General features: G+C 36.6%; 2 protein-coding genes across 5 annotated transcripts; both read left to right on the forward strand.

The window, feature by feature from the left end:
- Positions 1-2130: 2130 nt before the first annotated feature.
- LOC111802525 (BTB/POZ and TAZ domain-containing protein 1) lies at positions 2131-3969 on the forward strand. The gene is made up of 4 exons (XM_023686929.2): positions 2131-2376; positions 2460-2593; positions 2698-3001; positions 3228-3969. Exons 1-4 carry the CDS (start codon positions 2182-2184, stop codon positions 3759-3761), a joined length of 1167 nt encoding a protein of 388 aa, XP_023542697.2. The 5' UTR covers positions 2131-2181; the 3' UTR covers positions 3762-3969.
- A 3313-nt stretch (positions 3970-7282) lies between these two features.
- Positions 7283-10793, forward strand: LOC111802510 (serine/threonine-protein kinase AFC2). 4 transcript variants are annotated; one of them, XM_023686907.2, is made up of 11 exons: positions 7284-7507; positions 8156-8348; positions 8663-8843; positions 8944-8992; positions 9087-9201; positions 9413-9504; positions 9575-9734; positions 9814-9878; positions 9962-10059; positions 10145-10247; positions 10331-10793. In XM_023686907.2, the coding sequence occupies exons 1-11, from the start codon at positions 7406-7408 to the stop codon at positions 10478-10480; spliced, it is 1308 nt and encodes a 435-aa protein (XP_023542675.1). In that variant the 5' UTR covers positions 7284-7405; the 3' UTR covers positions 10481-10793. The 4 variants fall into 4 exon arrangements, with proteins under 4 accessions (XP_086983253.1, XP_023542675.1, XP_023542676.1 ...); XM_023686908.2 differs by having other exon boundaries at positions 9578-9734; XM_087127128.1 differs by lacking the exon at positions 8156-8348 and having other exon boundaries at positions 7300-7507.
- The last annotated feature ends 1353 nt before the right edge of the window (positions 10794-12146 follow it).

Consider the following 12146-nt stretch of genomic DNA (forward strand, 5'->3'; position numbering starts at 1 on the left):
AAAAAAAAAAAAAAAAAAACCTAATTCGTTAAATTAATATTTTTTTAATAACTACCCTACCGCTTTAAAAATATTAAAAAATACCACAAATTTTCAAAAATTTCATTAATACCCTTTAAACTTTTTAAAATATTTAAAAATAATTATATTTTTAAGATTTATTTTTAAAATGTAAAAAAATTATATTATGAAAATATAAATAACGTTTCTCTTATCTAGAAGTGAAATATCTTGGTACCCTATCATTCAATTCATCTATATGATAAGATATATTAAAAAATATCTTTCAATCATTTAAATTTGTCTGTACGGATAGACTATATGGTATGTATATTTTTTAATTTCAACTCCTTCAATAATTGTATTTTAATTATAATTTGGAAACTAAAATAGAAGAATTGTGCTGATATTTATTATTTATAAACTCTAAACCAAACTAATTATATAGGTTCATTTAATTAAATTAATGCCATTAAATTAGAGGGATTTCTGTGACCGTTCAAACTCGTTCAAACTCATTGCTGACTTATATTGTTTTTTTTAGACTTTTTCTATTGAACTTCTTCTATTGAACTTCTTCTGTAGTTTTTAAAACGCGTCTAGTAGCTTAGCGTTAGCAAATATTGTCCTTTTTGAGCTTTTTCTTTCCCGCTTCTCCTCTAGGTTTTAAAACGCGTCTGGCAACTCATCGTTAACAAATATTGTCCTCTTTTGGTTTTTTCTTTCGAGGTTCTCCTCTAGGTTTTAAAACGCGTCTGGTAGCTCATCGTTAACAAATATTGTCCTCTTTGAGTTTTTTCTTTCGAGGTTCTCCTCTAGGCTTTAAAACGCGTCTAGTAGCTAATCGTTAACAAATATTGTCCTCTTTGGGTTTTTTCTTTCGAGGTTCTCCTCTAGGCTTTAAAACGCGTCTAGTAGCTCATCGTTAGCAAATATTGCCTTTTTTGGGCTTTTTCTTTCCCGCTTCTTCTCTAGGTTTTAAAACACGTATGATAGCTCATCATTAGCAAATATTGTCATCTTTGGGTTTTTTCTTTCGAGCTTCTCCTTTAGACTTTAAAACACGTCTAGTAGCTATCGTTAGCAAATATTGTCCTTTTTTGGCTTTTTCTTTCGAGCTTCTCCTCTAGACTTTAAAACGCGTCTAGTAGCTCATCGTTAGCAAATATTGTCTGCTTTGGGCTTTTTCTTTTGAGCTTCTCCTCTAGGCTTAAAAACGTGTTTAGTAGCTCATCGTGAGCAAATATTGTCCTATTTAGGTATTTTCTTTCGAGCTTTTCCTCTAGGCTTTAAAACGCGTCTTGTAGCTCATCGTTAGCAAATATTGTCTTCTTTAGGCTTTTTCTTTCGAGCTTCTCCTCTAGGCTTTAAAACGCGTTTAGTAGCTCATCGTGAGCAAATATTGTCCTCTTTAGGTCTTTTCTTTCAAGCTTCTCCTCTTGGTTTTAAAACGCATCTAGTAGCTTATCGTTAACAAATATTGTTCTCTTTAGGCTTTCTCTTTCGGGTTTCCTCTCTAGGTCTTAAAAAGCATCTAGGTTTCCACAAGAAATGCTCTGTTCCCCTCTCCAAATTGGTGTAATATTTAAATTTAAATTTTCATGCGAAAAATTATATATATACGAAAATTTATTATTACAATGTTTTATATTTTTTTAGTTGAAATTATATTTAAAAATGTATAAAAATGATGTAGCGATAGAGACAGTTCTGGTGCTAATTCATTTAATAAAATTGGAAATAATAAATTGAATTTGGATAATATAAGAAACAGCGTAAATACGTGTCATGGTTTGACGTGTTAGACACGTGTTCGGCTGGCATTGAAAGAGCGATTATAGACCGCTGCTGTGTAGGATATTGTTAGACGATCAACTTGGGATATCTACGTGGCAAAATAGATTTCGCGTTCGTGGATAAGATCAGTCCGAACTGTCCGACAAATCCTCGTCGGATCGGAACACACAGACTAAATCCACTTTCCACGTCATATGGTGAATTTTTCTTTTACATTTATATTTTTAATCTTTAATTTTTAATATCCGAATTATTATATTTTAATTTTAAAAGGGATGAAAATGGAAATAGTAAATACGGGAGAAAGGAAATGTCTATAAATATGGGTTTATTCGGTTTTGGTTAGAGCCGAGAAACGTGCCCATCGCTCCCCCCCTTAGGAAGATGGAATCTACTCCTCTCGCCACCTCTGTCCCTCCCACTGCCCTCCCCGACGACCTCTACTGCACTCTCCCGGCCTCCGCCGCCTCTGCGGCCGTTCATCCTATTCCGACGTCTATATTCAGGGAGCTTCCTGAACCTGACGTCCAAATACTCGCATCTGGCGGACTCCGAATCCCGGCGCACTCTGGAATCCTGGTAAATCATCAGATCTAGTACTTGATTTTTGTTGTTGTACATTTTGATAATATTGAGATTTCTGAGATTTTGTTTCGTTGAAGGCTTCGATTTCGCCGGTTCTCGAGCATGTAATCGATCGGCCGCGGAAGAAACGGAACGCTGAGAAAGTGATTTCTATCCTTGGAGTTCCGTCGGATGCCGTCGTTTCGTTTGTTCGGTTCCTTTACAGTTCTAGGTTTAGATCCGTCTCTCTTTCACATTTTGGTATCGATTTCGATTTCGATTTTGATTTTGGTTTGAATTTCTGAATTTCTGATGAAATGAAATTGTTCATTGAAGATGCGCGACGGAGCATCTAGAGAAGCACGGAATTCATCTGCTGGCTCTGTCGCATGTTTACATGGTGCCGCAATTGAAAGCGATGTGTACGAAAGATATCGCTCAACGGCTTACGATCGAGAGCGTTGTGGACGTTCTGCAACTCGCTAGGCTCTGCAACGCGTCTGATCTTTACCTGAAGTGTATGAAATTCGTGGCTGATCATTTTAAATTCGTTGAGAAAACTGAGGGATGGAGATTCATTCAAGATCATGATCCTTGGCTTGAGCTTGATATTCTCCAGTTCATCGAAGAAACTGAATCGGTAAACGCCATTTCAAATGCTGAAATTAGTTTTTAAATACTTATGATAGAAGCAATTAATTGTTCTTGAATTAGAATTTTTTTCTCAATTGTGAATGCTAAAATTAAAATTGCATTTGAAATGCTGAAATCAGTTTTTAAACACTTATGATAGATGCAATTAATTGTTCTTGAATTAGAATCTTCTTCTCAATTGTGAATGCTGAAATTAAAGTAAAAAAATGCAGAGGAAACAGAGAAACAGGCGGATAAGAAAAGAGAGGAAGCTATATCTACAGCTACACGAAGCAATGGAGTGTTTAGAACACATATGTTCAGAAGGCTGCACCATAGTAGGACCTTACAACGTGGAGCCGAAGAAGGAGAGAGAACCGTGTGCACATTACTCCACATGTCACGGTCTTCAGCTTCTGATCAAACACTTCGCGACGTGTAAGAAGCGAACCAACGGCCAAGGATGCGGGCGCTGCAAGCGCATGTGGCAGCTCCTCAAGCTCCACTCCTCCATCTGCGACCACTCCGACTGCTGCAAAGTCCCTCTCTGCCGGAAATTCAGGTCGCCGCCCGACGATACAGAGAAGATGAAGCGCAAGGACGACGCACAGTGGAAGATGCTTGTCCGAAAAGTGGTTTCGGCAAAAGCGATGTCGTCCCTCTCATTGACGAGTAAGAAGGTGTCGGATATGGAGGACGGCAAGGCGCTCGCTAATCACTGTGGGATTGGGAGCTTTAGATTACAGACGGTTCGACGGTACAGATGATGGTGATGTGGTTCTCTGGGATTGGGGTGGTGAAAGATGTGAGATTGTAAAATTTTTTTATTTGATTTTTTCTTTCTTTCTTCTGGAGTAGATGGGATTATAATATAAGGCTTGAATTCATAGTAAGAATTGGCTTTTACTTATTAGAGATTAAAAAGGGTGTAAGGTTTATATCTCTTTCTCAATATGCAAATCTTAGAAATATTTATTCTCTTGCTTAGAAATATTCAAATTCTTTCTTTTCTTTCGAACTAAAAACCGTTCATCTCTAAGAATCACTAGTAGATCATAATTCAGTGTAGAAGATTCGGTCCACGGAAACCCAATGGGTTAAAGTGCAACTTTCTTGATCACTCTCTTATGGAGCACACGCCCAACCTGCCTTTGATCTAGTGCATTTCGATCATCTTTTGTCATATCCCTAGCCAATTGACAAAACCCTAATTTTAGCGTATTTTCTTCCCGTGGGTAAGTCCCTATTGAAGAGTATTTTCTTCCCGTGGGTAAGTTCAACTAGTCCAAAACTTTTCTTGCTGCATCGGTATGCAGAAACCCAGTGTAACACCTTAAGCCCTCACCAGGCGCCCTCACCAGGCGCCCTCACTAGGCCCTGGTTTGTGGTTAGCCCTCACTTGTTTGTGGTTAGCCCTCACCAGGAGCCCTCACTAGGCCCGGGTTGGTTTGTGGTTAGCCCTCACCAGGAACCCTCACTAGGCCCTGGTTTTGATACCATTTGTAACAGATCAAGCCAGCTACTTCCTTCTCCTCTCAAATGAAGGTGGGATCTCACAATCCACCCTTAGAGCAGCGTCTTTACTGGTACACTGATCCAATCCACCCCTTAGGGCCTAGGGCCCAGCGTCTTTGCTGGTACACCGACCGATATCTGACCTTGTTAACGGTTCATTAAAAATAACAAATACATATTGTTAACGGTTAATGCCACAACATTCCTCTCGTACCTTACATACGATGATCAATATCTTATTCAATGAGCTATGTTCGAATAGATAAATAAAAAAAAAGACGTCAAGACATTTTTGAATAGGGTCGAGATATTTATGGTCTCTCCCAATGATTAAAGTTGGGAAATCAAGCATGGAAGCAAAGACAACCGCAAAAATGGCAGTCGCCCAAATTGCCATCAAACAAAATATCGCGGTTGCTTTCACGACCAAATTAGGGTTTTCGACAGCCGTGGAGGTGGACAACATTAATGATTCATCAGAATTTGGATTCCTTAAACAACCATTTTCTTCTGTCCACCTGGCGTTTCTTATTCCACCTAACTCAATAAATCTCCTCATCATATGGACTGCCGTGTGCGGTTTAAATATCTTGTATAGTTGAGCCAAACGGTGTCGTTTTCCGTAAATAAAATCTTCCTACATTTTTCTCACTTTTTTTTTCTTTCAAATTTATTTATTTATTTATTTTTATGTTGATATAAGTAGAGATGCCCATGGAGTGAGGTGGGGACGGCGCCCGAAGTGTGAATTTCATGAGTGAAACTTGTGGGGATAAGGTTCTCGGAATAATAAACTTGTGGGGGAATAATCCCGTCTCCGATCCCATTTATCTAACGGGAAAAAATGTTTTCCATTCATTCTCCTATTTTGCGTCTAAACAGGGAATTCTCTCCCCGTTCGAGGCTTGTAAAATGGACATCTCTAACTATAAGGTCGAGATGTTGTACACGAAAGTGTTCGAGAGCTAGGTTGAGTTAGATTCTGATATTTTTTAGTTTCAAAATTTTCAACCCAAATAACCGTTAGTATGGCAAAACGATATTTTGTAAAGAAAGAACAAAAATATCTTATACCAAAGTAGTGACATGGATAAGTGATTTGATTGGATTTGGAGCGATCTTGGAATAAGATTAAAATTATAGTTGAAATTTCTTGTCCTTGTGACATGAATGATTTGAGTTCAATCAAATGATTTGATTTGAATAATGTTTCTTTTTATGGGAGAAACTAAACCACAAACAAAAATAAACACTAAATTAGGCTAAAAAATCGAGCAAGAGAGAGAGTAAAATAGACTAAACGGGGAGAAAGACGGGTCACAATTTCAAAGAAAGAATATAAATTTGGATCAAAAGTCGAGTTCCCTGATTGACCTCTTGTAAGACCCACGACTTGCATCCATCGACCCATGTGATCCTTAACCCTGAGAAGAATCAACAAAACCCTAATTGAGAGGTACATAACACCGTTCTTCCATTACGAGAATGTAGATCTTTTGTCATGGGCTAAATTTGGATCGAAAGACGAGTTCCCTGATTGGCCTCCTGTAAGACCCACGACTTGCATCCATCGACCCATGTGATCCTTAACCCTGAGAAGAATCAACGAAACCCTAATTGAGAGGTACATAACACCGTTCTTCCATTACGAGAATGTAAGTCTAACTAACTCAAAAACTATTCCGAAATCCAAAACTTTTGTCATGGGCTAACTTTAATATTGGAGTATGAAGCGCCACACCCATATATTTTATTGTTGTCATGTGAAAGTAAATGCGTTACCATGTTCGGATTTTGACAATAACAGTCTTTTCTTTCCAGGGCTTCCCTCGAGATTTTAAAACGCGTCTACTAAGAATATGTTTCTACACCCTTATAAGGAATACTTGGTTCCCCTCTCTAACCAGTGTGGGATCTCACACACCAGGTCGAAACAAGCCAACACCTAGTGTCAAAGGCTTACCATAAGCAATTTGAGTCAACGAACACCTATTTTTGCTGCAAGGCAACTCTATCATCGCACTGAGATGACAAAGTCTTAGACAAACGACACGATAAGAACAAGTTAAAGTCGATCAAACTAACGAGTCTAATCGAGGACAAGTGAGAGGAGCTCTCGATCTACTCAAAATTTACAAGGAGCTCTAAAACATGCACGAGAACTTAAATTTTTTTAAACGCTTAGAAAATCGATCTAAATAAGTCGATAATTGTGTTTAATGGTTGATTTAAAGTCATTTATGGGTGAATCAATCCAATGAACATTCGAGATTTTTTTTAGACAGTTCTAAGCCCATGAAAGAGATATCAGCCCATTTAAGGCCCAATATATAATATATTCTAGGCCCACATAATAATTTAATTTATTTTAAAATTTAATTTTTATGTCATAAATTTGATTTTATAATTTGGAAATATTTAAAATTTACTTATTTTTGATAATTTTAAATATTAAAATTTTTTTTTTTTATAGTTTAATGAAATTTTATAAATGATTTGTAGACATTATAACCTTTAAATTTGATTAAGTTATTAATTTATTGAAATTATAAAAATTAAATTCATAATTTAGTTTATATTTTAAGATAAATAAGAAAAGCCAACCGAACCATGGTTAGATTTAACCTGGATTGGTTAATAAAATCATTGACCGAGTTTGGAAAAGAGATTCCCTCGAAATCAACGGTTGGTCCATCGCAACGTGGACGGTTAGATCTCTCCCATCTCCCTCATGCTTCGTCGTTAGGTTAAAATTAGGGGTGCTTTTCTGTTCTATTCCACAAATTTCCTTCTGCGGAAGAATATTTCTTCTCATCTCCTTCTTTCCGAATCCTCCAATTCTCTGGTTCTTCGATCATCTTCTTCAATTCGAGATTCTGCTTTTTTCTGCGAGATCATGGAGATGGAGCGCATGATTGAGTTTCCTCACACGCATCTTGATCGGAGGCCCCGAAAGAGGGCTCGTTTGGGCTGGGACGTTGTCCCTGAGGCCCCTAAGGTATAATCTCCGATCCCTTCTTTCAGATCTGATTTTATTTTTGGTTGATTTTGGTTTTGTAGATCTAGATCTGCTGGATTTTTCTTTCTTTAGGTATGTATTAGTTTCACACGCCGAGGTATCATTTCTGATCAAAGTAGCTTAAGAAAGCCTTTCGTTCTTTGCTCTTTGTTATCTTAGATTTACTCTTTTTGATCGCTGATTCTCGTTTTTTTCCATCGAGATTCCTGATTATTCTATGAGTATAGACTATTTTTCTTGAGCTTGATTTATCGAACTGTTGAGATAACGAGTTTCTATTTTATTTTTAAGCTCGAATGAATTATCTTGTCAGATCAGGTAAGTGTATTTTTATTTATTTATTTGGATGGATGCTTATATTTCTCTTGTGATGTATGCTTTTTCCTTGTTATTTCTCTTCCTTTCCACGAATTGTTTAAATTCGGTGTTTCCCTTTCCTTGCTTATCTTCCGTGTGTATTTGCCATGTATCTGCCTTTTATTCATCACTCTCTGAGTATTTCGTCTCATCTGTATTCATTCAACAAAATCTTGCATTTTATTATGTGTTGTGGAAAATGAAGGCTGTGGGTTAGGATATTAGGTCTAGGAAGGGCAAACTTTTATATGAATGGGTGACTGTGTGTAGGCCCAGGTAGGAATATGTTGTGGACAAGACTTTGGGAATATGCCAAGCTTTGCATCTTCAAAAGCACCATCAGATCATTCTTCTGATCCACTATTTGTTAAGGGAGTGGCTCGAAATGGTTCTCCCCCTTGGCGAGAAGATGACAAAGATGGGCATTACATGTTTGCGCTTGGAGATAATTTAACTTCTCGCTGTAAATACACTTGACTATGATCAAATGAATTTTTATGTTGTATCAGAATTTATCATCGTAGCTTTCTTCTCTTGTGATGAATAAGTTCCTTTGTTTATTTAAACGAAGGCTGCAATTTCTACTTTCGCTTCCAACTGAAGACTGTATTTTAAACAATGTTCATCATTGTCGCTTACTTTTATTTTCATTTTTCAAAATTTGCCTCATCATCGTTACTTTGGAATTGCTTAGGATAGTTAGGTTTTTGGAGATTATCATGTCTTTTCCTATGGTTGTTACTTTATCTTAATCTGACAATTTTTCTTCTGTGCCAGATAAAATACATAGCAAAATGGGTGAAGGTACATTTGGACAGGTTTTAGAATGCTGGGACAACGAAAGGAAGGAAATGGTTGCTATTAAAATTGTGCGTGGAATTAGGAAATATCGTGATGCAGCTATGATAGAAATTGAAGTGTTACAGCAACTTCAAAAGCATGATAAAGGTGGCAACCGGTGAGTATCTTTTTTGTTCCAAGTCTTCCTTACTGCCATGATTTGCTCTGTAGATCTTGTTTTCTTTGAGGCTATGGTTAAATGGCTTTATTCCTTGCAGTTGTGTTCAAATACGGAACTGGTTTGACTATCGTAACCATATCTGTATTGTAAGTATAAGGCTGTTTTATCATAGATTAATTTCCCCGATTCACTAAATATGGGGAATTAAGATTTTTGGGTGAACTTGGATGGTTTTAACAGGTGTTTGAGAAGCTTGGGCCAAGTTTATACGATTTTCTACGGAAAAACAATTATCGCTCCTTTCCCATTGACCTAGTTCGTGACATTGGCAGACAACTGTTGGAGTGTGTAGCATGTGTGTAGTATTTTATTGAACCTAATCCTTTCATTTTCCTTTTTTGTAGTGTCTTGTTTTCATTGCAAAACACTCCGCACATTTCTTCCAGTTGAATGGTTATTAGTATCTGTTGTACGATGTTTCCAGCAATTTTATTTAAAACGTATGTCTAGTTCGTTCTAATTTTTTGTATTGTATCCTAATGATTTCTTTGATACTTGAAATCCAGTCATGCATGACCTACGAATGGTACATACTGACTTGAAGCCTGAGAACGTGCTGTTGGTCTCTGCAGATTATGTGAAAGTACACGACTATAAGGTACTTATACTTGTTTTATAATAGTTTCTTGGATTGTTCCTACTTTGCTAATTACTTTGACCATTCACAGCAGAATTTGTCTCGGTCACCAAGGGATAGTTCTAACTTCAAAAGAGTGCCCAAGTCAAGTGCTATAAAGGTGATTGATTTTGGTAGCACCACTTATGATCGTCCAGATCAGAATTACATCGTTTCAACACGCCATTATCGAGCACCAGAGGTTATCCTTGGTAAGGAATTTTGATTTTGGTAGCGCCAAGTAGGGTGTTTTTATTTACGTTGAACTTGACCATATTATTAACTGTGTAGGTCTTGGATGGAGTTTTCCTTGTGATATATGGAGTGTTGGCTGTATCCTTGTTGAACTGTGCTCGGTATGTGTCTTGTTTGTATGTAATACGACTTTAGCAGAGTAAGGTTCGGTTTTGTTGAGTTTTCAATTCAATATCTTTTTCAGGGTGAAGCACTCTTTCAAACTCACGAGAACTTGGAGCACTTGGCGATGATGGAGCGTGTGCTCGGTCCATTGCCACATGAGATGCTGAAGAGAGTAGAGTGAGTATTTAGCCCTTGGTGTGTGTGTTATGCAGTAAAGAAGAACCAAACATGCTGAAATTTGTTCTTTTTCGTGTATCCATAGTCGGCATGCCGAAAAGTACGTTAGAAGAGGTAGATTAGATTGGCCAGAAGGAGCAACCTCGAGGGATAGTATAAAGGCTGTTCAAAAGCTGCCTCGTTTACCGGTTTGTATTTCAATTGCGTTTCGACCTGGCTGGCGCCTTTCGTTTTCAACACACTAATTATATCGTTGTTCAAATGTATGCAGAACTTGATAATGCAGCATGTAGACCATTCAGCAGGTGAATTGATTCATCTTGTTCAAGGGTTGCTTCGATACGAACCTGCCGATAGACTAACCGCGCATGAAGCCCTAAGGCACCCATTCTTTACAAGGGATCCCTTGAGGAGATTGTAGTTTTTATTAGTGGGGGACGTAATTAACTGACTAGCATAGCATTTGGGCTCTTCACACTCGACTTCATGCAAACTTGTGTACAGCCGCATTGGATGGATGGACGGACGGACGGGCGGACGAATCTGCAAATTGTTTAACAAAAACATGGATTTGGACGTGGTAGACAAAATTGTGAGCAAAACACTTAATTTGTCTATATGAGTGGTTGTGTATATTAATTTTCATGTATATTTTTGTCTTCACTAACGTATTGGATTGGTAATCAGACAACACATTTGTTCATCAATATAATTAAAATAATTATATTCTTGTATCTTTTATCTCCACCACCATATTTGCAATTTCATCTTGAATTGAATTATGGGACTGTGCAATTGAGTTGAAACTTGGGATAATGAAATTTGAAAACAATAAATCCTAGCCGTCTCTCACAAGCATAATAATTTCTGCCGAACTCTTATGGGAGCTGATGCTTCTTCAGTGTTAACAAGGTCAAGGAAGTTTGGTGATCTAACGACAGGGTAGCCGGCGAAATCCTCGGTGAATGGTGGCTGTAACTATAGCAATCTTAAGGTCGCGAAATTTTTTGTTGGGTAAGATTTGATCCACACAAAAGGCGTAACGGGAACCGACGACCGAAGCCCCAGTGAACAGTGGCTGTAACTATAGCGGTCTTAAGGTAGCGAAATTTCTTGTTGGGTAAGATTTGATTCCCACAAAAGGTGTAACGGGAACCGAAGCCCCAGTGAACGATGGCTGTAACTATAGCAGTCTTAATGTGGCGACATTTCTTGTTGGGTAAGATTTGATCCCCACAGAAGGCGTAATGATTTGGACTTGTATGGACACTGTACTGGAAAAGTAGTCTTCAGGTAGCGAAATTTCTTGTTGGGTAAGATTTTATCCCCACAAAAGGCATAATGTTTCTTGTTGGGTAAGATTTTATCCCCACAAAAGGCATAATGTATCAGAAAACAAACGGAAAAGTTTAGAAACAAACGTTTAGAAATTTTTTTTATTTTGTTTCTAGCCCTCTTTTATAAATCTGTTTTAAATTTCTTTGAAAAAATAGGCCATCATATTTTCTTTGATAAAAAAAAATAAAATAAAAAATAATTTCAAGATTTACTCACATCACTATCGTGGTGGGAAGTCCTTTGCTTTCAATAATTAAATCTCTTATTTTATTATTATTAATAATTATTATTAGTGTTATAGAAGAGTTATTATTATTATTATTATTAATTATTATTAGTGTAATAAAAGAGATTTAAATATTGAAACGGCCTACAATTATTATTATTATTAGCTACTCTCTCTCTCTCTATATATTTTTTTTTAATTTGGTTAAAAATAACTTTATTTTATCTATTTTTTAATAAAAAAATTTAAATATTTTTAGGTAACAATATTTTTGGGGGAGGGTATTCAATTTAAAATATAGTTTAATATATGCATTTACCATAACTAGTGAAACTTGTATTATAATTAACCATGTGATATTTAATAACATTATAAAGACATGATAATTATGACTGTTGATATCACATGAGGACGAAAATGATGGAAAAAAGATGTTACAAAATTGTGGTAGTTAATATAATTAATAAAAATATGTTACAATTTCAATAATAACTTTTTAAACATTTAACAAATTAGGATATTT

Source organism: Cucurbita pepo, chromosome 9 (assembly GCF_057944985.1).
Source record: "Cucurbita pepo subsp. pepo isolate OVF chromosome 9, ASM5794498v1, whole genome shotgun sequence".
Taxonomy (NCBI): domain Eukaryota; kingdom Viridiplantae; phylum Streptophyta; class Magnoliopsida; order Cucurbitales; family Cucurbitaceae; genus Cucurbita; species Cucurbita pepo.